This window comes from Aythya ferina (assembly GCF_964211825.1).
Source record: "Aythya ferina genome assembly, chromosome: 1".
Taxonomy (NCBI): domain Eukaryota; kingdom Metazoa; phylum Chordata; class Aves; order Anseriformes; family Anatidae; genus Aythya; species Aythya ferina.
The window spans coordinates 109,643,651-109,669,943 of NC_140296.1; the positions used below are offsets into that span (position 1 = coordinate 109,643,651).

General features: G+C 36.8%; 1 protein-coding gene across 4 annotated transcripts in view; it reads right to left on the reverse strand.

The window, feature by feature from the left end:
* Positions 1 to 26,293, reverse strand: part of POU1F1 (POU class 1 homeobox 1) — a gene marked incomplete at its 5' end in the record, with an annotated part of 180,743 nt that overhangs the window by 4,012 nt on the left and 150,438 nt on the right. For 3 of the 4 annotated variants that reach the window (XM_084533885.1, XM_084533883.1, XM_084533884.1), the window contains 5 exons: positions 1,373 to 1,433; positions 2,895 to 3,059; positions 4,736 to 4,977; positions 5,320 to 5,437; positions 6,265 to 6,330. In XM_084533885.1, coding sequence (XP_084390011.1) covers positions 1,373 to 1,433; positions 2,895 to 3,059; positions 4,736 to 4,977; positions 5,320 to 5,437; positions 6,265 to 6,271 — 593 coding nt within the window. Of the gene's footprint in view, positions 1 to 1,372; positions 1,434 to 2,894; positions 3,060 to 4,735; positions 4,978 to 5,319; positions 5,438 to 6,264; positions 6,331 to 9,350; positions 9,493 to 26,293 lie in introns of those variants that run through there. The other variant, XM_084533882.1, reaches the window with a different exon arrangement.

Here is a 26,293-nt window from a genome sequence, read left to right on the forward strand (position 1 = left end):
TGATATAAAAGCAGGAAGAATTATAATAAGCTTAATGTGAAGACTGATTTCCTCAGCAGTTGGTAAAAAGCAATAACAGCAAAACCCACAATATTAGAGGAATGGTCTTCAGGGGATTTCTCTTGCCAAGGGAAATTGCCTAGAACAGAGATGCTCTGAACTCACTGTTCTCACTCAGTCAGTAATTCACAAACTGTGTAAGGGCATGGCACTGTCCCTGAAGACCTTACTCACCTGGAGAGAAGCTGGGAGAAGAAACTGGCATCCCAAGAGTAAAATTTCATCCCTTTTGAGGTGCTGTGATTAGCAAATGAGCAATGAAGCATTTCCTATCCCCAATTCACTTCTAGCTGAGAAGCATCCCCTTAGAGGAATACTTTAAAAGTCAATGAAATCGCATTTTCATTTTATTTCTTATATAAAAGGCAATATGATTCAAAATGAAAAGCCCAAATTGAAGGGGAGAGGAGAAGATATGAATTTTCACTGTGGGACTCTGAGATTGCAGGGCCATGGAGCAGCCTACTTCTCTGGGAGATGACATTGCACATAGGATATGATCCCTGTTCAAAGAACAGGTGCAGTACCCTAAGAGGTAAGGCCTGACAGCACCAGGTTTGTGCCCAAAGGCAGCCAAATTCCCTTTCTGTGGAAGAGTACTACAGTTCCTTGGAGGCCCCCTGAGGGAATTTTCTTCATCAACAATAAGAGTTTGGTTTATCTAAAGGAGAAGAACATACCCTATACCGTTGCTTTCATCATGTTATTGGCTTTATCTATTTAGTAATTGTTTATATAACATGTTTTTACCAGCCTACTTTATTTCTTTATGGATTTGAGGCTAGACTGATAGTAAATTTTGGTTACCCAAGATGAAAAAAAAAAAAAAAAAAATAGGGAGAGAGACCTGGAAAAGATATCCTCAGACTTCCTAGACCACAGTTCTGTGGAAAAATAATGCAATTTCATTTGGTATAATGTAGAACTTCCCATAAATGAAAACAAGAGTGCTCTGCTATGTTACTATATAAAGATTATAAGATTGGGGCAGAATTGTAATAAAATGTTTTTTTTTTTTTTGGTTTTTTTTTTCATACTGAAGTATGTTGCAATATTTTGAAAACAAAAGTCTTTAACTGGGGAATTTAGTACATTTGGAGAAAATTGGGGGCTTGGAGGGGTATGCTGTTGTTTCTCACTAGACTGTTTTCAAATAATTTATCTTTTATTAACTATTCATTAATAGGAAAAAAAATCTCGATTTCAGCCTCACTTCCTCCTCTCCTCTCCCCCCCCCAAAATAAAATAAAATAAAATAAAATAATCTTAGCCAAAGGGTTTTCTAACGTGTAACCCCATAAATATGTATTACCTTATGGTGGTTCTGCGCTTCCTCTTCCGCTCATTCACTCCAACTTTTTCATTGTATAAAGCTGTATTAAAAACAAAACAGCAGTTATACAGGGAATGGAAACTGAGTACAATCATCTCTAGAAAGAAAACATCCTTTTGTTTGAAGACAGATGAAAGTGTAACAAACACCGTTGCTGGCAGCACTGCAAGAAGGGCACCATGCACAGTTACACTTCTTTCTTTAAGATCTTTCGTCATTATTTTAACTACAGTTATAAATGTTTATAAGCAAAAATGGTGTGCCAATGGTAAAGCTGCAAGTAGCACTGGCTCTGCTTCTCTGCCAGTGTACCCAAGGAACCATACATCAGCCCCCTCCTTTTACATACCTTCTTCCTCCTTGCCTGCTGGTTACTGCCTGGAGAGATGCAGTCTATCTCCGTACTTTTCAGCTACCTCACCCTCTTTCTTCAGAAATAAGAAGCACTTAACCCATTTATTCATCTGCTCCACCTTCTGGTGGACAAGTCTCCCATTTTTTTCAGAGGCCACTGTCTGCAGGCATGATCTTACCCTGCAGTTCAAGCCTGCACCAATGCTCACACAGTCAGAAGCTGCTACCCACCATAAACCCCTTAGAAGTGATCTTTATGATGTGCTGACCACATTAAGAGGTTTTGGTTCCATTTGGTTCAAAGGAAAATGAACTGTGTGGCAGAATCAGCTCCTTAACAATGTTTCCTACTGTTGAATATAATGGCAAATGCAAGAAGTAGTATTAAGATCATCTCTTTCTTCCTATGGTAGGTGAGTGCCACACAGTGGTAAGTCTTGGCTTTCAATCACCTCCAGGCATACTGCTTCACATCACTGCCATTCATCCTGTTGAAAAGGTGCTTCCTTAAAACAACCCATTTCCTTTGAATCGACCAACCTGTTCTAAAGTCAGCTTAGCCCAGTGAACCTCAGAATTCTTTCTACAAGTGGAAATTAACAGGGCAAAAGGAAGGGAACCCTCAAGCAGCAAAAAGGTGGCAACAAAAACATCACATCAAAAACCTCTATGTCATGCTATTCTTCTTCAGGGATTCAAAGAGGACTGCCTTAGCTGACTGAACTCAAATTCTTTATCCCATGGCCACATCCTGCATTCCACAGACTGGAAGGAAGAGTCTTCTGCTAGTGAAGAATGCCAGTTCAGTGCTGCACGCACTGTCCTGCAGATCCTAAAGAAGTGGTAATGACTCTGACCAATGCTACAGTAGTGGGACTAGCTCACTACAGTGGGACCGAAGGAAATGACTTCCAGAAGGCAAAATGATGTTTCTGCTGTTCTGTACCTTCTATGCCTTTCAGTTTGCCCCTCTTCTCTCACCCAAAAAAAAGATACTAAAATTCATGACATGCCATCAGCACATCTTAGTATTTAAAGCTGGTAAAACAAAAACCTTTATTTACAGAAGATGCATATTAGTCCTTCAAAGCATTTATAATATCATGGTCTAATTGTAGTCAATATTCAGAGGATTTCAGCTCTCTACCTCCCACTTGCTCTGCTTCCTCCAGCCACTTAGACAGTATTGATTTCAGTTTGCACGCATTCTTGAAACTCAGCTGCAAGTTTTCAAACCGGCAAATTGTAGTTTGGCTGAATTCAGAGCCATGTACAGCAGCCAGCGCTTCCCCAACATTGGTTTGCGTATAACCTGTCAAAAATTAAAAGGAAAATGTCACTCTAAAGCTTTCTAAAAAGTGTTACTGTCATTATTACACTTCAGCCTTCACTGCCAACTGTTATGAAACTTGTGTGCCTGTGGTGTCTTCAGGATGGTCTTTCTGCAGAGGTCTCTGAGGCTGACTTTCAGCTCACCTCAGAGCTGTGTGGAGTCTTCTGCTGATTTCAGAGTTTTACAGGCTCTGAGATTAGGGATCTGAGAAAGGTCCAGACCCCATAACCATTCTTTAGAGGATGCCATGGCAATAAGCTAATCCCTAGCAGCATTGCTGGCCTCCTGTTACTTGTTGTGATGCCTAAATTGAAGCGATCAGAGAAGTGCTGCACTTCACATGTGGGCACTGACTTGGTAAACAGCAGCTCTCCATTGAGTGCATTGAATAATTTGGCTTGTCTTCCTCCCTCTCTACCTCTGCGCCAGGATGAGTACAATCTCTTTAGATGCTGAATGTCTCACAAGGCAGCCTGTTGCTTCCCTTTTGACTGCACTAACTGTGTCTCTCAGTCCCAGACCCAAAGCCCATATTAACTCTGTCTTCTCTTGTAAAGCTCAACCTCAGATTAGTTTTCCTCTGCAAATTGCATTTTTCCCATCAGAGCATTAAGCTCAGTCTCACAGTCTCTCTGCCATTTGTTTACATCAGAGGAAGTTTCGCTCCCTCACAAATTACTGCATCAAGATGGAGTAATAATTACACTGATTAATAGCTTGGGGCCCTGATAATCTTTCCTCTGTTGTGGTTGATGTTGAATACATGATATACATTGAAAATACCTAAGTACACAAATATTATTATAAACCATAAATTTCTGCTTTAGTCCTTATTTTTTGTACTGCAAATGGAACACAAGAGCTTTCTAGCTATTGAAATAATGCATAGACACATGTAACAATCTTGTATTCTTTTCTTTTCTTACATTTATAAAGATTTTTTTTTTTTTTTTTAATAGAAAGATGCCCTATGACTGTAATGCTACAATATAATTCTATAAGCAATACTGTCAAAATTGCATCTTTTTGTTTGGAGTACCCAATATTCAGCTCACCAGAGATCTACTGATACAATTCATCTCACATCATCCCCACTAGTTATCAGATAGGAACAAAGAAATCAGTTGCTGCTGTACCTGTGCCATGCTACCAGAAAATAAAACAGGAGGAAAATCTTCCTACTGGTGTGAAAAATTTGCTATGGATGTCATCCATCTTGTATACTGAGGTGGCATTGCACCATCTTGTGAGATGGAGTGCTTCATGGGGAAGAGAATGGGTACAAGAGGTTAGAGAATGTGCTGCCCTCAGCTGCAGAAAATTTTGAGCTATTCAAAAACTAATGCACCTGCTATTGAATGCAACTTAGTGAACAACAACAACAAAAAAAAAAAAAAAGCCTCTGCTCTTGTAAGGAAGACAAATAATTCAAAAAGCAGGAACTTTTACAGTTACTTTCTGCATACTAAGCTGCAAAAAGCTGAAGTTTATCAATTCTGTGCAAGTCTTCTAGGAATGGAAAAAAATTAGCCATACAAGGCAAGGATTAAAGTTATGTTTATATGACTGCATGGACCAGACCATAAAACACTCAGACATAATTGAGCTCTCTTTGGAAATTTTCAGCCTTTTGTTGGCTGACAAAAAGCACATACCCAGCTTAATTCTCCGCAGTTTAAATTCATTAGCAAATTTCTCCAGCTCTCTGATTTCAGGTGAATCCATATCAATAGGCTCTTCAACAGACTTGCTTTTCCTGCGGAATTCCTGCTTGAAGTCTGCAGCTGTGGGATCATCGCCGAGAAGGGACTGGTGCATGGGTGTGAAGCCGTGGCCCAGAGCACAGGAGCTGGCACTCAGGGCGTGCTCAGGGAATTTATAAAGGCAAGGAGTCAGGCTGCCTGAGCAAAACCCAAAAGAAAACTACATACAGTTATTCTGCTAAACTATGAAAAGATGCCTTTGTCATCTCATAACCAAATCTGTAATATTTTTATGTAATTTATGTGAAAGGCTACCCAGGACCAAGGGTGAGGATCTCCCAAGAGACCCAGTCTTTCTCTTGTCTCCATATACAAAAGCAGAATAGCAACCACTTTCACAACCCATAGCCATACGTATTGCATAGTCAAACTGTGACATGTCATTATAGATTTCAGATAGGAAAACCTCACACACACACAAACACACACACACAATCCCAAAGAATAAGGAAAAGACTAGAAAAAAAGAAAAGGACTTGCTTTGCAAGGTGCTGACACTATTGACTATGTTTGGATGTGGCATGCTGCATGTCTGTAAAATGCGGCTCTGGGAGAGACTTGCTGATAGCATCTCTGGAGTTGCAGGCTTGATACCTAAGAAATACAAGGGTACAAAAAGAAAGGAGAAGGTTGAAGATCTATTTATTTTGGAACAGAACACAATAGATTTCTGAGCAATACCTTTTTTTTTTTTTAATACCTACAGACTTTACCAGGGGATCTAAACAATGCCAGGAACATTTGCAATAGACAGGTTAGACAGATTAATGGATAATGAAATGGGAAGATTTGGACATTTGCACACAGTGAAGGAAGTCTACTGTCAGTCTGTAAGAAGTCCCTATACAGATGTACTAATCTATACCAGCTTAGTGAAATATTTCCTTCAATCTTAAGTGAAATCAAATGCTGAGTTTGATCTGGATTAGCTCTGAGAAACAATTATTTCCTGGGCTGTGTGTTAATCTGGCTCATGGAATTGTCTCAATGAGGGCAACTTGAATTTACATAGAATAATATTTCTGCTTTCTTACTTGGCCTGAAACTTTAAAACTGAGTGTGATGCTAGCATACCTGTGAGTGGAAAAATCCATGATCATCTCTGTGAAAGCACATCATACTGCTTTATGGCATTCAGAAAAAACATATGTTGACTGCAAACTTTTTTTTTTTTTTTTTTTCTGGCCTTGAAAGCTATCCCAACATGTTTAAACTGGTAGAAATGCAAAACAACCAAACAAACAATCTTGATCATAACTCTCAAATATCGATTCTAAATCCTGTCACAGTTTCCATGCTACAAGTTTAATGCACATTTATCTTGTCTTCTTTAAGCAGTTGTCTTGAACTGATCCCTCTAAATGAAAACTGACCAAAATCAACATTCTAGTAGCCCATCCAGTTTAAGCTACATCTCTTACCTGCCATCACCCCATAGGTAGACGGTTGATTTCCGTAGTGACAAGAGGGCACAGAGTAATGAAGTCCTGCCAATGTATTTCCCAAAGTCATCATGGCAAAATGGAGATGGGAGCATTTAGGAGTTTGGATCAAAAACAAAACAGATGGGACTGGTAAGAAAATGTATAAGGACTCAAGATACATCCTTTCAGTTTAGAAGTAGAAGGTATCCTCGTATATTGTTTTTTCTCTAATCATTAACTCTGGGCCATCAGGTTGATGCTGCTGGAAGTCCAGAACACTGGGCCCAGTCACACCAGATGAGATTGCCACTACAAGTAGTGAGATACCTTTTGAGCCCAAACCAGAAATTTTCATGTCATGGTCTTGATGTATTATTTTAAACAACATCTATGGATCTAGCCACAGTTTATATATACTGCTGAGTACGCAAAGCAATGAACTCTCCAAGAAGAGGCTCCCCACCCAACTTCCACATACCATTTCATTTGTTCATATATATGAAAACTTGTTTTGTGTTTCCAGAAACATCATTGCCTTCACTATCATAAAATCCCAGAGTGAACACACACATATAGAAAGGCAATATTTTATGCATGCATAAGACCTATGTTCTTAAAAGCAGTTGTTTGGGACGTTTGCTTTGCAGCATCCAGAAGTCATTTTCACAAGTGCCAAGCCACTGAAAACATTTCATGGTGCTTTTGCCAGGTTGTCAGGAAACAGGATGATAGATTCTGGAATTATCTAAAAAGTTTGGCTTATATCAACATTTTTTATCACCAGCAGCAGCAAGCATGCAATGAATTTATCTCCAAGTCTTTTCACAGGGGTCTTCCAGGCAGCATAGCAAAAAGCATAAGTCTGAGGAAGAGATTCAGGAAGCATATTCCACTGGTTTCTTGCCTCACTAGATCACTATTCCAGCTGCTCAAGAAAATCAGCAAAGAGGTCAAACAGTATCAAACTTTCATCAGTGAAAGATGAAGCTATGCTCTATTTCCCACTTCTCCTGGAATACAGAAATCACCATTTTCTAGCTCACTCAGATGAAGAGAGGTATTTCTGTTCCGTGCTCAGTTATCTCCAATGCTTGGAGATTCAGACAACATTTTACTCAATGCAAAAGCTATGGTTCCTGACAGGTAAGCAGACAGCAGAAACATGTACACTGTCCCGTCTAACAACTGTTCTAAAGGGTAATCTTAAAAATTCATGTTTGTGAGCATTCAGATATGTAGAACTGCACTTTAGATCACACATTCCAGTTGTTCAAAACAGAATAATTAATTAGGGATTAGAATCTCTGTTTTTTACAACAGTAATAACAGTAAAATGTCATGTTTAGACACGTCTATAAACTCTACTAAAAGAAGCATGCCCGTACAAGTATAAACACACCCAAAATAGAAATTACATTAATAATACTCATGCACTTAGAGCAATACAGCTTTTCTGTTGAATTAAGAACTAGGGATCTAGGTGTTTACTTGTTGTTTTCTTTTTTTTTTTTTCCTTTTTTTTTTTTTTTTCTTAATCCATAGTCTGTACTGTTTTTATAAATAAAAATTACCATTTTCAACCTACTAATAAAGAGTTGATACTAGGTAGAGAGGAAGATGCTACTTAAATAATAATAATGAAAATGTATGGGGTACTACAGAAAACTATATGATATTGTATATTATTTGAACAAAAGTACTCACATTTAATGGTGCAGCATTGTTACATGTCTTTTAATAAAATCTGACATTTAAATAAGTCATTATTCAAAATTCTTTCAAGTCTACTTTTTTCCACAAGTTTTCATTAGATGTTTTCACCAGAATGGCATTGTTTATTACAATTTCTGAATCTATGTACAAAATTTGGAAACCTTTAGTCATTGCAAACAGCACCTTCTGTAACTTTTGTTCTCACAGGATCACCTCCTAAATGTGATCCTGTGAATCAAATTCCCACTGACTAGTCATATTTGTCCTTGTGGTGTAACTAGAAAATACCAAAAAACAAATCCAAAACAGATCTGAAAATGCTTTTGATAATACTGCCTCTCACCATATATTTTTTCCTACATCAGAACCATAAGGAAAAATAAACAATCTAAAAAATACTGCTATAATACAGATATATAAATGTGGCCTCATGTAAAATTTAAATTCTCCTATACAGGTCCCTACTAACACTACTAGCAACAACTGTGTTAGGATATTTTGAGCTTCCTAGCATACCTAGCATATAAGATCACATTAGGTAACACTGATGCTTAGTTTTCATTACCTATATGCTATTTTATTTTATTAAAATATTTCATTTCCAATGCATTCAGCAAAAGAGTTGTTCCTTGTTAAGACTCCAAGTAAAATTATTACCTTTATGCAGTTTCAAACAAATCAAAACTATTTCTTTTTCAGTTCCTGAATTTTCAGTAACTGTTGTATTCTAGAATCCCATAACCGTAGATTTGAGGCTGCAAGAAATTCCTCTCTCTCTGTCTCTCTCTGAGACAGTTTAGTATTTAAATGTAATTATTTGGGTTATATACACAAACATTTGAATTTCCAAAATGTAGATGAGACTTCCATCACCAATTTTGAACATTCACTTCAATTTTCATTTTTATTCAGTATGTAATATGCTTCAAAGAGCAATGTTTCTCCTTGAAAACATTTCCATATAGTATTCAAACCTATTTTAAATACATTTCCTATTTAAAATAATTTATATAATTCAAAACTGTGGTTACATAAACAATTTTTCAATTATTTACACAACTATTATCATTAAGACTACAATGGTAAAAAAGGTAAAAAAGTGTCAGCATTTGAACCTGTTCTAACCTACTCTATTTTATCTTGCAATAAATTAGGAGAAAGCTAAAGTTTGGCTGAAATGCAAAAATTGTGAGTGTTCCTTATTCACTCATGATGCTGTTTTGTGAAATTGTTTTTACTTTAAAATACTTCCAGTCCTGCACATAAATGATACCAAACACTTTAAATATTGTGAAACTTGATGCAGGCGTATCATCTAAAAACATTATAAATGAGAGTTATAGAGAGCAATATTATTTTTAAAAAAGTACCTGTAGAGACAACATTGGTCGCATGGTTAGAAACTGGCAGGCACTCTGCTGCGCTGTGATGCATTATCAGAGGCAGAGAGGGAGAAGAGTCAGAATTCAAGGGTACAAAGGTGTCAGATGAAGCAAACGCTTGGCAAGTCATACCCTCAAAGAGATGAAAGACAAAGAGCCACCTTCCCCTGTTTTCTAACAGAACAGATCCTGAGTGATTAACAGCAGCTCCAACTGTATTCCAGTCTTTGTACTTACATATACATATACAGAAGGGCTGCAGAGCACAGGGACGTCGTGTGCAGGTATTTATACCACCAGGAAATCCCTTTATCCATTTTAATGTTCTTTCCCCAGCAATATGGCTATACTGCTATAGAGCCTCCTTCCTTCCCACACAAACACAATACGCGTCCAATTACCGTGCAGAGAAGAAGAAGGAAACCAGAGACATGATTTAACAGATATTTTCAATTAGGTCTTTTGTGAAGAACAATGACCAGAAAAGAAATAAATAGAAGTGCCGTCTCCAAAGTCAGTAGCAAAGAGACAGGTATGTTTAATACTAAGTAGGTTTCCACAGTTAACACCTGCCCCCAGAATCTCATCTAGGCAATTGTCTGGAAGACAACCTGGCTGAGAGCTCAATCAAAAGTCTGCAGAAGTCAAGAATCTATAGCAAAATACTCTGAATTAACCAAATTCCTAGCAGATACACAGTCATCATTTGTCTTGTTAGGCTAGTATAAATAAGTGATGTGTAACACAGATCAACTGTATCCAAGAGGAAGCTGCTGAACAGACACTTTTACATAAGCAAGAACTGCTGAATGTTTATCTAAGATAAACTCTTGAAAGAGCCTACAGTGACACATGAAATTCACTCACAGTTACTATTATTAATTTATAGCACTGCAACATCTACAGTCTCATCCAGAAGGTCCTGGTCTTTATTGTTCTAGTGACTAAGTAAAAGCAGAATCTTTTTACAAAGAATTAGCTATCTAAATGATTTGCTGGCATGAAAACGGAATGACTTTGAAACAGTGAAAGCATACATGTTAATCTGAAAACGATGAAAAATCACTAAGTACATCATAGTCATATATTCTATGAATAGGTCATAAATTTTAAAGGAAATAAAAAAAAAAAAAAAAGAATCAGATGCTCCATTTCATTCATTTTACTTTTTAGGAGGTAAAACGTATTTTTTATTTTAATTTGTATCCGAAGATGTTTGGGTCAGACCATAAAAATGATGATGTTGTTACTCTTGGTGTAAGTCTTCCTGGATATTCCAAAGCTGGATCAAATGCCCGAAGTAGCATATTGATGTAACAGACTTACAGACTTCCAATATGTGGTATGGGAGAGATCATATATTGCTTTTTTTTTTTTTTTTTTTTTTTTTTTTTTCTGTAGAATCCTAGATATCTGTAAATGTGATTTTGTGAAGGCTGTGTCTTTGGGTGTGCAGAAATTTCAGAATTACTGTATTTTGCAAATTGCACATGTGCTTTAGCAGTAATGAGGCTAATATTGGCTTAACTACTTTTTGTATACACAATTCTATATTGTTAAATTTACAAAAACTTAAAAATAATCATTACAATATTATGGATGATACTGCCACCAAAAGAATTGCCATCTATATTACTTTGGGCTTGGCCCTACATATCTTAAAGCCTGTGAACTCTGGACTACATTGGCTAATGAATGAGAACTGAGCCTTAAACAAACAGCATTTGTTCAGCTGAGTGTGTATTTGGAACCCTCAAAATTTTCCGATCAGGGCACTGCACTGAAGGAAACTTAGAAAGATGTCTGTAATTCTGACACTGCTTTTAAACATTGCAAACAGTTAAACAGCATATCCTTCTTATGACACAAGTAATTTTGTTAGCTTCAATAGTGGATCTTGGCACAGTTGGCCAAAGTGCTATACATAATGAAAAGTATATAAACTATCTCTCAGTTTTGTGGAAATTCAACAATTGTTTTAGGAATGTTCACTTTTGGTGACCTTTTCTCCCTCAGCAAGGAGCATGATAAGTCCACAAGTGTCTTCAGTCCACCTATATACTGAGGCTTTGAAGCCATGGGATAAAAAGAAACACTAAGGATGACTTTACAGCCCTGTTCTTAGCAATTATTTTTTCTAAAATCCCAACAGGTAAAATTTCTAATGCAAATTCATAGCTAGATGCAGAGAACTTGTAGCCTTTCCTGAATGCAAGATAGAACACACTGAAAGATTTCTTCCTGACTCTCTTAAAGCTTTGCTACAACCCTCTGTGGTTATAACTCCTAAGTCTGTCACTATTTTGTGTTCTGCCAAGAAGAGTCCCTTGGGGGTGAAGCTCTGTCATGGTAGCCATGCTCAGCTATTTGGCTGGATTTCAGAGTCACTTCCCAAAAGGCACTCTATGACCCTCATTTCACAGTCAGCTTTAAACTCTGACAGCAGATAGTTTGCCTATATTTGCTCTTCTTATCCCAGCTCCTATCCAGATCTGCAGTAATAGATATTCTTCCGCTTGTTTAGGGAGGTAATGGGGCCATATGGACCTGAAAAAGACCACCTGACCACCATGCTGACATTTCAGAAAGCTGTGCCAGGCGTTTGTCCAAGGACAGCATTCCTGGGAATGTTCAAGGACAGGTTGAATTAAGTTTTGGGCAACCTGGTCTGATGGAAGATGTCTCTGTCCATAGGAGGGGGCTTGGAATTAGATGATCTTTAAGGTCTCTTCCAACCCAGACCATTCTGTAGTTCTATGACCCTCCATTCTGGCCATAAGAATATGCTAATCATAGGAAAAAGGAATGATACAGGGCTTCTCTCCTGTGTCAGGATGGAATTAAACTTTGGGGCTGAGGAAGTCAGACTGAACTAAGAGCAGTTTCTCTCCTCTGACTACACCCACAGAAGTCTCAAGTTGTTCCAGACTGGTAGATCACAAATGGGAGAGCCAGGGACATAGATTTTAATTTGTTTTTGAATCTTAATCTCATAGGATGGTAAAGACTTCCCAAGACACTTCTTTTCTCCTCAGAAATCAACTGGATATACACCTTATCTATAGCTTTAGAACAGAAATGCCCCACCTCACTTCATTATATCACCTGCATCTGACCATTCTTCAAACTGCATTCTTTGGTGAGATCTCAAAAAGAAAGACAGGACTGTACTAATTATTATTATCCTCATAAATCCCAAGCACTATCTGAATCTCAACACTCAGCATCCCAAATTTGGTCAGTTTATAGAAGCTGAATGGATGTATCCCTTTTCACCTTTAAGCCTTATGAATAAGGAAGGTTTCACTAGACTCAGTAAAGTGGATGAAGTAATATATGTGTAAGTCTTTATCACCCAGAGAGGCCTCTTCATTTCTGAGTTGTCTTCCAGTACTTAAAACAAAAGGGTTGTCATTCAGCTGAGGGTTTCTGACAGCAATTTCAGACCTGCAGCCACTGACTTAAAGAGACTGTCTATACCCCACCCTTCCTTACACTTATGAGTGTCATAAAAATACATAAAAATACATAAAAATACATAAAAATACAGCAGAGGGGATTCTGTCCTGAGACCCACACCACAATCTCCAACTGGATTGGTACACATCACAGTAAAGCCCATCTGCTCCCTTCTGAATCCTCAGTTAAAACTGGTCTTTCAAGTGACTATTATTTTTGTAAGGAGGACTGGGGAAAATTAAGATTTTAATGATTGAGCCTCTTTTGTGCTGTCCATGATGGGATATACTGAAATCACCTCCCTTAAGTTATCTACAATTTTTACTTCATACCAGGAGACTGAGTTTCTCTTCCTAAATCTATTCCAATTAGAACTCAAAAGACTGAAGAGAGCTTTCAAAAACCATTTAAGTTTTTGTTTAGACAGAATTAAGTTATTTGTTTTCTTGGCAGAAAGGTCCTTTCACAGTTTTCTCAGCTCTGAGATAGCATTTCTAGTGCAGGTTTTCAGGACTGGATGTGAGGCAGCTGGGAAAAACCCCATTGTTTTTCTCCACAGGAGCACAGAATCTGTGTCCAAGAGGTGATCCCATGCTGATTGACATGAAGTTTCCTCCTCACCTTCGCCAAGCACTACGTCATTACAAAGAAAATCAGGCACAACATTGGTCTTGTTAGCATCGTTCATTCTTTTCTTTTCATGGGTCTCTACGACATTCTTCTAGATAATGTTTGCATTTTGGAAACTACAATTTAGTCACCCACAGAACCTGCATAAATACAAATATTCAAAGGAGATAACACTAATGACAGATGTTTCTATGAGATGCAGCATCTACTTGCACAGCCTGCCTGCCTTAACTGTTCAAATGCCTTTGGGATCCTGTTGGGAATTTTGTGCAAAAGGTTGCAGACTTAAGGATTGTTCATATAAGTCGTTTATAGTCTTGAAAGTCTCTACAGGCGTAATCACTATGATACTCCTAAGGCTGAAACATGTCCGAGTCAAACAATCACCCATATGTACATTTGCACTCTGGAGAGGTATACATGCACACACACAAACATATATACATGTAAATAGTGCAGCTCACAGAAACTCTGTTTTATTGAAAAGTAACCTTCACTTTTGTCTTTTCTGTACATGGGGTAGAAGATCTGTTTAACTCTTTCTATTTTGATACTATTACAATTTGCATCCTGGTAATCCCAAATATTTTTGCACAATGTACTTGCATGTAAAAATACCTAACATACGTTTAAATTTTGTGCAACCTCCCAATTTTAAATTCCATAATTTCATGGTTGGTTTTCACTGAGTTGGGTAAAATCTATCTAATAATTTGAAAGGAGAAAATGAAAAATATTTTCTGACATGTTTCTATTTTGCTACAAATAGTCTTTAGCATATATGTGATAAAACAAGGGTTTGAATATTCTTCAGTTATATTCCAGATTTCTAAAGAGTTCCAGCTCTGCTTTGGCCTTCAGTTGTATCATTTCTTTGTGCAGGGTATTTTTCTTAACTCATTTTACTCCTAGCACACTCCGCACTGCTTAGCAATCATGCAAAGGTGAGGAATCTGGTGTTAACTCTTCTACGTCCAAACTTTGCTTGCTCAATGTTGTCCAACAAGAGCATCTGCACAACATAATGGAAGCCATTCCATGTGCATCTGCACTATGAAAGGTCCATCCTGGAACAGCAAGGGCACAGTTCTTCCTCTCCCCATGTCAACTTGGTAGCATTCTTGAACCTTTGGGTTTTTTGCTCACAGAGAGAGCAAAAATGTTAGGTGTTGTCAATGGAAGGTAGAAGTACTGAGCAACACCAGAAAGGCAAGGCTGTGAAGATTTGGATTACCTTGGATTCTAAGCATGATATATACCAGTATTTTTGCCCCTAACCAGTGATCTGGATACAAATAAACATCAGTGATATAACCACAGATGCTGTAGAATTTTTGCAAGATTTTTGTACTTCCAATAGTTTATAACTGTTCTATAGATCTGCACTTTTATATTGTTCTTCCCTTCAATGATACTACCCAGACTTTTTTTTTTTTTTAAAAAAAAAAAAGAAAAAAAAAAAAAGAAAAAAGTTAAAATAGATTACTGTTTACTTCCCACTTGGTAAATGAAAAAGACATCTCTAAGTAAAATACCTTGTGCACAGGCAAAAAATCTTTTTCCTTGGGTAAGACATAAATTGACTGTCAGTGTATATGCCATGGATGGTTTCATCTAGAAATTATGGGGAAGGAGGATTAACTATTTTCATGGAAGACACTTTCCCAGGGACTGGCACAATGCAACTCATTTTTAAAGACACATAGACATATAGAAGGCTTATCAGGTCTTGCTGCCAAAGTCTGGCTCACTGGAGTCTGAGTAAAAAACATGTGTAATTGCATTAGAGCAAACAATAGCCTTAAAGCCTGATTTAGACCAAGCGGGACTACTTCATAAAGAACAGAAAGAATGCAAGATTATTTGTTTCTTCAAACCACCTGTCCTTACATTAGATCACCCCTGCAGAAAAGAGCCTCTGAGCGTGCAGCACAGACATGATCTGTTACCTGTGGGGAATGGCGGTGTTCCCACGGCTCTCACACAACAACCTGAGCACTATTAGCAGCTCCCCATGCATGGAGCATCCTAAAATACATTTCAACTTGGAAGTAAGATGTACAAATTTAAGTAACACAGATATACAATTTCCACTGTTTTTCTCCATGCTCCCAGTCAGACTGGTGCTTCTCAAAACATTACATATATTACACACAAGTTGCTGCAGAGCGAGACCCTGACACTGCATGGCAGTGGTTCAAATTCCTTCCAGTGTAAGCCCAGTTTTCAGTGGGGCAGCGTGGGATCAGGCTGCAAACAGCTGGAATGGGGCCCAAATGTGGACCTGTACCAGGCATGAATTTAGACAAGTATGTGTAAAATAAGATACTTAACATCTTTAAAATATTAACATAACTATTACTACTAGTGATGATTTAACAATTGTTAAAGGCCAAGTTTAAGTCTCAGATGTATAACGGTTGACTCATTTTCAATTAATTGAGGACCACATCCAACATCCTTTTCACTGGCAAAAAATCTATTTTTCCAAGTGGTTTTTCATTTGGAAAATTAGATCTTTTCCACACAGAAAAAGTGTTTCACATACCTGAGGTTATGAATTTAAATCCATACAGTGCTATTTCTAACAACCAAACTTTTAAGTGAGCACTCAATCCTCTCCAAGTGACTTTTTTTCATTTTTTCTTACATCATTTCAAAAAGGATACCTGTAACACCAGGAAACTTTTATCATGCAAACAGGGGCTTTTGCTACGGTATCAAGACCATTAATTCTTTCCTAGTGTGCCCTTTTATATTACAAGAGTACAGACCATTGTATCCCTGTACAATATAATATAAAAAGTATTACTTTTTTTTTTTTTTAGATTTATACTATTTAATACATATGCCTACACATAAATGTTTTATAAGTATTCAAATATATACAAAATAGTGCTCTCACAAAGCTTTTCTGAATATGCACATATGCTGAATACAGTGTAAATGATACTGTGAATCTTGAAAATTAAACTTTCCTGGACAGCTTCAAAGTAGTCATTTTTATTTTTTTTTTAAGTTCTTAAACTTCCCTTACCCCAACTAAACTGATAAAAACTGTTATTAATATTTGATTTCTATATGTAGCTGAGTTGTCAATTATAAATCACATTTCAGCACTCTGAAGTCATTTCTTGATATTTTCAGATTCTAAACCAAGTCCAACTACAAATTAATTAAAAAAAAAATAGAAACCAAAATCGCTTTCAAAAGATCATATCATTCATCTGTATGATATAGCATACCTTGACTAAAATTAGTTAAACAACAAAAAAGTCAGCAGTTTTGTAAGGATCAAACACTGTAAAATGCTGTCTTTGATTTCTTAATAGCATCTTAAAAAGATAAGAGCTTTAAACATGGTATCTGGGGAAGAAAATGGTTAGACAAATATATAAGCATAGATATATTTGCCTGATGAATAGCAGCATGAGATATTCTGAAAACCCTAACATTCATATTATAGCATAGAAATGAATTACATTCATTTGTGCTTTAAGGTCCATTCACATTCCCCTAAATGGTGCAAATTTGCTTTAGTACAAATGAAACATATATATATACACCTTCTGCTTCTCGGTTTACATTTTCACTAAAAAAAACAGTTTCTCTCCAAATGCACAGTTAATCAAAGAGTCAAAAGAAGAGAAAAAAAAAAAAAATAGGATTTGACCAGGTCGAGGTCTAAAATGACATGCCCCTTTATATCTTGAACTGACACAAAGGTGGAAAGCAACTAAGTGTAAAAGAACTAATTTAAGCACATTAGGGAAAGAAAGTATAACAAATGAATCAGAACGAACAGAGAAATCTTGCCAGAGTAAAGCTATTAGCCCAGATCCTTAAATTAGTAAAACCCTCCCCAGGAAGTGCTTTGGAACCATAGCATACTCCAGATCTACCATTCAAGTATATACTGACCTACTGCTGCAACTCATCAACTCATATCCCAAGACCGTATCATCTAACCTCTGCAGCTTCACTATGAATTGATCCATTTACCATTCGAGATGACAAGGTCCATCAGAAAAGCTACAATCTACCTGGCAGTGCAAAGCTTTCCCCTACAGAATATGCATAAACCTACTGAAGATAACTTTTTTCAGCAGTTGGGCTTACACTATGTCTTTGAATATTAAACAATGAAAAACAAACAGCCCCCCAACTATTTTTCCTGAAAGCATCATTCACTTCACATATCTCCAAAAACAAAAAATCTTCTAAATTAGAATTTAAAGAGAATTGAAGACTCCCTATCTATTGAAAGGATTTCAGAAATTTCCATATAGAGGTCAAATATGCTAAAAAGACCCAAGTACATTTGAAGGCTCCTCCTGTGTTTTCCTGGGACGATGCATTCCATGAAATCTGTTTAGGCCCATCTCCCACTGGATCACAGCAATGTTTCTGCAATACAATCCTCATGAGCATTTTCAACCTGCTTACATCACATAGTGAAAGAACGTATCTTTTATCTTTATGTGATTTCAGATCCAACTCCTTACAATTCATTTAATTAGACTAAATACCAAAGAAACTTCAGTAGTCTAGACACTTATTATAAGCTACCATCAATTTTACATGATTTACAGCCAGAGGCAAATGCCTCACATACCCCTGTCTCTCTAGCGAAGTCTGAGAAGACTGTAACAGGTAACAATTGAAATCGCATTCTGGGAGACTGATTAATATTTCTGCCTGTTGCTCAGCATTATTGGAAACCTGGGACAAGGATAAGTTTAAAGTCATGGGACATGTACTGAATAATGAAGAGTCTCAATTTTTCTCCTTTTCCCTCTAGCATAACTATCACTCCCTGATGTGCTTACCTGCTTCCCTCATTCACCCTGTGCTGCTAGCCCTTAATCCCCAGTCTCCCCTCATTATATGTCCCAGGAAAGAGGAATTAAGCATGATATATGCCCAATTATATTTGGATGGCAAACTGATAAACTGATGAACACTTTTCAGATATAAAGTCTTTCCAAATCTAAAACTATAATCCTAACATGTTCAAATGCAACAAATTTGGAATAAAATAACAAACTGCTTTATTTCAGTTATGGTCCATAGTGAAATCAATATGTTTATGTGCAAAGTTTCTGCTTTAAAGAAAAGTTATTCAGAGTTTCAGAAACTATTATTTTAAAGGTCTCATCTAGTGCTATGGGTGCCTTTGAAAATCTTCCATAAATACATGAGCTAGTGTTTTTATAAAATTATTCAGAGATTGCTTTAGATAATATATTCATAGATTTTTTTAAATCTGCAGTATTATACTTGCAGTATAATGTACACATAGCTTATGTGGAGGCAGTAAGCTTATAGCTTTCCTATGGGAGGAAAGCTTTCCAGACAAACTGCAATGGAAGATATTAATTCTTTTGGGGTTAATCCAAATTTGTAACAATTTATAGGATTGCAATGTTACTTAATAAGATTTACAGTAGTAAAGATGTAAGATCAAAGTAAAAGTGAAATTTGCGGGTTTTTATTTTAATTCAAACCTTCTGAGGTTACTCCCTTTTATTTTTTTTTTAAACAACCTCAATATTTGAACTCACAGTTTACACAAATACACTTTGCTCTTTTGTACCAAGGTAACTGTAATGTTCATGCTTCATCCTGGAAAAAAACAAACAAACAAACAAACAAACAAACAAAAAAAAAACAACACATATATTCATCTAAGTTAAGTCTAATTAAAATGGCAGGCTCAAGTAAATCAAAAAAAGCAAAACAGGACTCTAAAATACTTTCAAAATATTAGGGTCAGATTTGGATATCATCACCGAACAGTACATTAAGCAATAAACAGTCTCAAAATACTCCAGAAACACTACTCAGTACAAGCGCAGCCAGCAAGGTGTGTACTAAATGAGAGTTTCTAATTTGCTAAAATGGTTAGTGATGAGAACTCAATTATTTCTGTATTCATGGACCCAAGTGATAAAATAATGCTGCTTTCTTTTGATATCAGTGTAAAATAAAGGTCATGAGGTAGCTACAAAGATCAATACCTAAAAGAGATTATTATATGAGCTCCCAGAAAATCCTAGTTATCTATATTCATGTCTGAACTTTGCCTGCACACACTGCATTGATGAATATTAGTGTATTAAACAGACAAACATCATCAGCTCAACACGGTCAGTAGTTTTGAGTTTCATTTCCAAACAAAACATCTTGCAAGCAAAGTGATTTCATTAGGATATTCAAACCACTGACTGGCTTTGTCTGAAGGTCATTTAAAATTCTTTGAAATATGAGACAAAGTTTTAATTCTGAAATCTCACATAACATTTAAAATGCATTATTCCTTAGGCACATATTCCATAACTCCCACTAAAAATTTAATCCACACAACTCAATTAATCATTACCAACATGTGTTAAACCTGGAGTGTGTACCTTCACAGTAAAAGAATAATCATGGTATAGCACCACTCCACCCTTTGAATACCTTCTTTTATCTAAAGACCTTGCCATTTTCCCCAGAGGTGTGGCTTCCACTTTAAGGGTGAGGAAACTGAAGTGTTAAGTAGTTCACCCAAAAGAATGCAAAATTGGTGGCGAACCTCAGGATAGCAGCCAGATCTGTCAACACACATTTTGATCAATGCTGCACTTATAAAACTACATAGCTTTTAAAAGTATTCCCATGCCATGGGGGAAAGCTTGAGATGTCCCACCACATTGATATTAAAAAAAATTCCACTTGCATTTTCCAGGGTGAACCCATGGGCAAAGGACTATGCTTGTCCAGCCTCTGAATTCAGAAGCCACCATCTAAGAGCAGTCTCAACATGAACTGGCAGGGGAGTGACCATATTCTCCCTTCAATTATGAATTAGAATGGGAATTAAAGGAAGGATAATTTTTGATTTTGATTATTTTTTTTAAGGTGAGAAATAAAACGATCTTCTTCATATGTACAAAAAAGACAGGGATCTCCTGGAAAGAGTCCGGCCACAAAGATGATACAGGGCCTGGAGCATCTTCCTTATGAAGAAAGGCTGAGCGACCTGGGTTTGTTCAGCCTGGAGGAGAAAAGAAGACTGAGAGGGGATCTCATCAATGTGTATAAATACCTGAGGTGTGGGAGTCAGAGGGATTTAGCCAACCTCTTTTCAGTGGTTTGCAGGGACAGGACAAGGAGTAATGGTCACAAGATAGAGCACAGGAAGAACTTCTTCACAGTGAGGGTGACAGAGCACTGGAACAGGCTGCTCAGGGAGATTGTGGAGTCTCCTCTGGAGCTGTTTAAGGCCTGTCTGGATGCCTACCTGGGCAGCCTGCTCTAAGGAACCTGCTTTGGCAGGGGGGTTGGACCCGATGATCTTTCGAGGTCCCTTCCAACCCCTTCAGTTCTGTGATATACACACCTCTTTTTAATTATTGCTCAGGAAAATTTGGAAAGTGGGAACCTTCCCAAAATGAACACAACTAAACTCAGACAACAGCGATAGAGTAATTGTCATTGGCATAAGGCTACGAGAATTACTTATTGTTTGAAAGAGTTTGAATGCGTTTCTTCCTCCCGATGGGATTTTAATGCTTCTGGTTCGAATTGCACCTACAGCCTTTTCACAAAATCACTGTTCTGGTAAATAGCACTTAGCTTTCCTTTTAAAATGCCCCATCATACACGCACTTTGTTTATGTAAGCCATGCTGGGAGGTTGGCAAAAAAGGGTTTGGAAATTTCCCTTTAAATTACTGAATTGCATTTTAATCTGACAGCAGACATGTGTAACACATGGGGAGAGGCTTCTTACTGTACTGGCAGGTGTGCTGGCCTGAACAGGTGGATATTTAAATAAAATACCATATCACTTTCCAGGTGTTAAAGGAAATAATCATAACTCAAACCTGTACATGAGTGGGGGAAGTGGGAAGGGGAGCCCTTCTCTTTCCATATAGAAAAATATGGAAAATATTTTTCTCCAGGCAAATGAAAGCCCAAGTTTAGCTCAACAGTATCTAGACCTTTGAAACCCATCTTTCTTCCCATATGTGGAAGCCCTATATTTGGGCCATAGACACAACCCCCTTTTTGGAAAGGTATTTCTTCCTCTTCAGAGCAGTCAAGCACTCCAAAGCCTGTTCCCCAGGTTTTGTAAGAATCCTAAAAAGAACCGTAAGCATCCACTCAGGTGATGCTGCTTTCTTTCATTAGCCCTGCCTATCTTGGGACTTTAACAGTGGCTGTGGGAGCTGGGCTTTTAAGGAAGTATCCATTAGGATGCTCTTGTAAAAGATGCATTAGGTCAGAGAACTTTCATATTACACAGAACAACACAGCCTAGAGAATTTAAGCATGATTTTTCTCCATGTGCTCCATCTTGTGAGGGGAAGAAGTTCATCACAGTGAAATTCTTCCTTTCAGTATTGCAGCCCCCCAGCATAGCAGAGATGGTGTAGGGAGGGAAGAGGATACAAAACCTAACCACTGTTTCATGTCTTTTACACTGTTTGTCATGACACTGCAGCAGCTGTGGGGCAACAAGGAAGATATTAACTGAAAATCATAACCTAGTCCTTGTAGTAACTTAACACCAAGAAACATAAATAATATTATTTATAAATCACTGCAAAACTTGCAAGAACAACTGTGTGTGATGCTGAATACCACGGTGGTCATACAGAAGATTTTGTGCAGCCTACATACTCCAAAAGGACCACATACAAGGAAATAGTAGGCTTTCCTACATGTGCTACCTGGTCAAAGGGTGTGAATATACCGAAATAAGTGGAACTCCTTGTCATTTAAAAGGAAAAGAAAGGACCATGTAAGAGCACAAACAGAATTGTGCTCCCTGTTCACCTTTACTAGTTCAGATCAGCACAAATGTAAATTTTCAGAAGCAAAGTTGAAGCAAGCACAGAAAGGAGGTTTGGAAACAGAATCTTTGTTTTTAACATGCTCTTGAGGACTACACTGACGATGGTGCTGCATCTCCATCAGTGCAGTATATATTATATTTACAGCCACAAATAGGAACTTCAACATTTCAAGTGAAGAACACCAGAAAAGGCAGCTTTTGCTGAACTTTCCTTAACACAATTCTTTACACACCAAAAGCAAAACCTCAAGACAAACACTTATGTAAAATATGTTACCCTGCAAAATGCAGTCTAGATGGCTGCACCTTTCTACAACCTTTGATTGATAAAAACTGTCCTCTTGTTACTTCTCTTTGTTGTTACCACCTCTTTTCAGACCCTGATTTCCCACCAGCATGGAATTGGCTACAATTCCTTTTCTAAGCTCCCTCCCACTTAGTTGACTCAATCACAAAGTGCAAAATCACTTGCATCATAGGACACCAGCATTTTCTTGTCCAGTAAAATTTAAAGCTACAAAATGAGCAAAAATAAACAGTATATAAATAAACAGTATATAAAACAAGGAGATGAAAGATAGCCAGTCTTTCAAGTCTGAAAGATAGCCAGTTTTAGCACAACTCCTCATAAATTAGGTACAGTCTAACCTTATCATATTTAACTGGAAGCTAATTTGAGAAGTGCGTTACTATTTCTTCAATGAAAAAAAAAAAAAAAAAGAACATTATAAAAACCCTTGCACATCCCCAGTCATAAAACTGTAGTAAAAGTGAACACTACCACCATTTTTTCTGCCAGTTGGCATTTACTAGCTGATCATAACACCACCACTTCTATTTCATGCTAGTTTTATTGACAATAAGTTGATTTCTTCCAGAACTTTCTTTTGGATGTCTCAGCCTGACTAAATAGTTACCTTCCCCACAGGAGAGAGGCTTCATTCCATCTGAATAAATACCAATTTTCCATTTCCAGTCTAGCCAGTGCTGTTTAGAAAAGCTGGTGATCTACACAACTGTTCCTGCCAGAGCACATGCAGGCAGCTGCCCTCCTGTTTGCATTGCACACTCCAACACAGAGAGAGAAGAGCACAAAATCAGATCTTTCATCTCTATCTCAGTGCACTGAGCACATGATGACTTCCCAAAAGCATGGGAAAAAATAGATTTGATTTTTAACATTCCTATCCTCACATGATTCACAATTCCTGTTATTTATTCTGCTATATAGTTTTCATAGAGACCATCAACTGAGCAATCTGGATGATGAATGAAGTCCTTACAATTAAATTCTATCACTTTCAGTGACGGTTTTACACTAGCCGGAAACAAATTACCTTTGAGTTCACAAAAGCTTTAACAGAGAAAGCCAACTAAGAAATATGGAATTACAGAAAAAAAAGATGCATTGCTAGTAATGTCTATGATAACCTATTGTCTCCACACAGCAAATGCAGTACCTGAGCGGAAGATCTCCACAAAGCCATCTCTTAATCTTTTTCTTAATCCAACACTCAGGCTCATCTTCATGTTTGCAAAACATAACCACTTGTTCTTTTTTCCCCAAACTGTTGAAAGCACATCCATGTCATCTGCAGAATATTCTTCTAAATGAATAGCATGATGTATTCCCAATAGCAAGCCATTTTTCAAGAGGCAACAAACTTTATATAGAGAATAAATAAATTTATAAAATGAATACTTCATATCTCAAGAGAGAACTAATTGATATTACTAAGTGCCTCCACCTGTCCGAGGATTTTATTAATAGCTTAGCTTTAAATAATCATTCTTAGGTAATGACTGCTTATTCAATTTTCACTATTTGCTTGATGGTTAAGAATTATATAAACCAGCACAATATTGCATCAGGTGATGGCTGCTTCAGAAGTATCACCTGTAGTGAAATATATTAGAAAGAAGACATATGCTAATACAATTTTTTTTTGCTGTAAAAAAAAAAATATATTATTTATTTATTTATTTATTTATTTGCTGTAAAAGCCAGAGGTAGGCAAGACATCATTCTAATGTGTATTTGGATTTAAAAACATGAACAACTCAGTAAAATTTTCTCTGTGTTTACCCTAGGCCACATGTTAAAAAATAAGTCTACTATTCTCATAATAATTATGGTAGCATTCTTGGCTCTCACTGTGGATCTGATTTTTGCTTCCTACAGATTTTCAGAAGGTAGGTTACACAGGATGAGAATTTTTCCATGATCAAAACTCATCATGTAAGTGTATAAAATCCTGGAGCAAAACTTGCAAGTTTAAAACATATATTTGATTATATACAAGTACATATACATGTTTCACAGCTTTGCTTTGGACAGAAAGGTGATTGTGTGCTTATGCCACTGACAGAAATAAAGTGCTATTTAATATCCATACAGCCCCTTTCAAAATTAAGATTTCTAGAATATAATTTGAAATAACGATATTCACTACTGCTTTCAGAGAAAATATTGTTAACATCTTCCAGTTTGAAATGCTGCTACACTTTATCAAGTTGTATTTAGGGTTTTAGAGTTTCTGCAGTCTGTCCCACATTTCATATATGCCCAAACACCATCATGCGTACAGGTCACTTTTGGAAAGTTAACACTGAAACATGTATTTATACATGGAAAAGGTGATCACCCTATGTTCAAACATATCATTAGTTCAACTTTCTTCACCTGCCAACTTGGATTCCTACAGAGAAGAAAATGTTTTACAAAACCTAGATTTTTTTGCAAAGCATTATGCCATTTTTAAGTATTTGTCTCTTTGACCTTGTTTGTTTGTTTGTTTTGTTTTTAATTACAATTGCCTAAATAAGTCTACAACAATCTCCTCTTACCTGAAATCTGGAAAATATAAAGTGATGTAAGAATTTGTGAGTTAAGGTGGATTTCAACCAATGTTTTTGTCTACTGACAGTGAAAACTACTGCATATATTAAAACGGTAACTGAAAATATGTTAAAAAATGGTTCACTTTGGTCTCCAAGTGCAATCTTTGAATGAAATTCAAAGGTTATTTGTGCACACAGAATTTCCTTAGTGACTGGGTTCAATACACAGAATGATCACAAATCTTATTACATTTACTCAGTACCCTTCTACTTTCACTTTTCCAGTGTAATCTGCACATGCATTTAAACTCCTTTTTAACCCCTCAGAAACAATGCACACCTTAAAGCTACAAACTTCATCAGTCATTTACAGTAGTCAACAAAATAAGGGGGAGATGCTCAGATACTACACTACCAAGAACACCTCTATAGAGGGACTAATAAGTGGACATGTGCAACAGATAAACATTCATATAAAATACCTAGGAAAAACCTTAGAAATCAGGGCTAAATTAAGAAGCATTAAAAAAAAAAAAAAAAAAGACTGATTTTTTTTTCCTTGGAAATTGAATAATAAAGGCACAATAAAACTGAGTTGAAATCCGTCTTTCATGCAAAGAAGTAGCTGGCAGCATTCTGTGTGCCTTGAATGCCAAATTTTACAACACACTGAATCTTTTCTATGGAAAAATTAGCATAAAAATGAATAGGATATTACAAAGAACCCAATTATGAGAAGTTGTGTACTCATGTGCACATGCACATGCATGCGTGCGCACACACACTAATCTCTATATTGTGTATTTCTCATAGCATTGTCTTGAGTTTCTGGCACATCAAAAATTAAAAGCAAGGTTTCTTCATTTCAGCAGGCATTTTATACCTATATCCAAACTAAAGCAGTGCATACATTAACCCCTCATAGAAAATTTAATGTTCCCTTCTATGTAGGCTTCATTTAGGTATTTTTTTGTTTGTTTGTTTAACAGTGGGCCAGAAAAAATATATCACAAAGATTTTAGTAGTACATTTGCAACTTTACTCTTTTAATTTTAGAGTAACAGTGAATAAAATAATTAGGCAAAATTGGAGCGCTTAAACACAATCAAATACCATAAAATTTAATTACAGGCTGGTCTCATTTTAATTTTATTTCA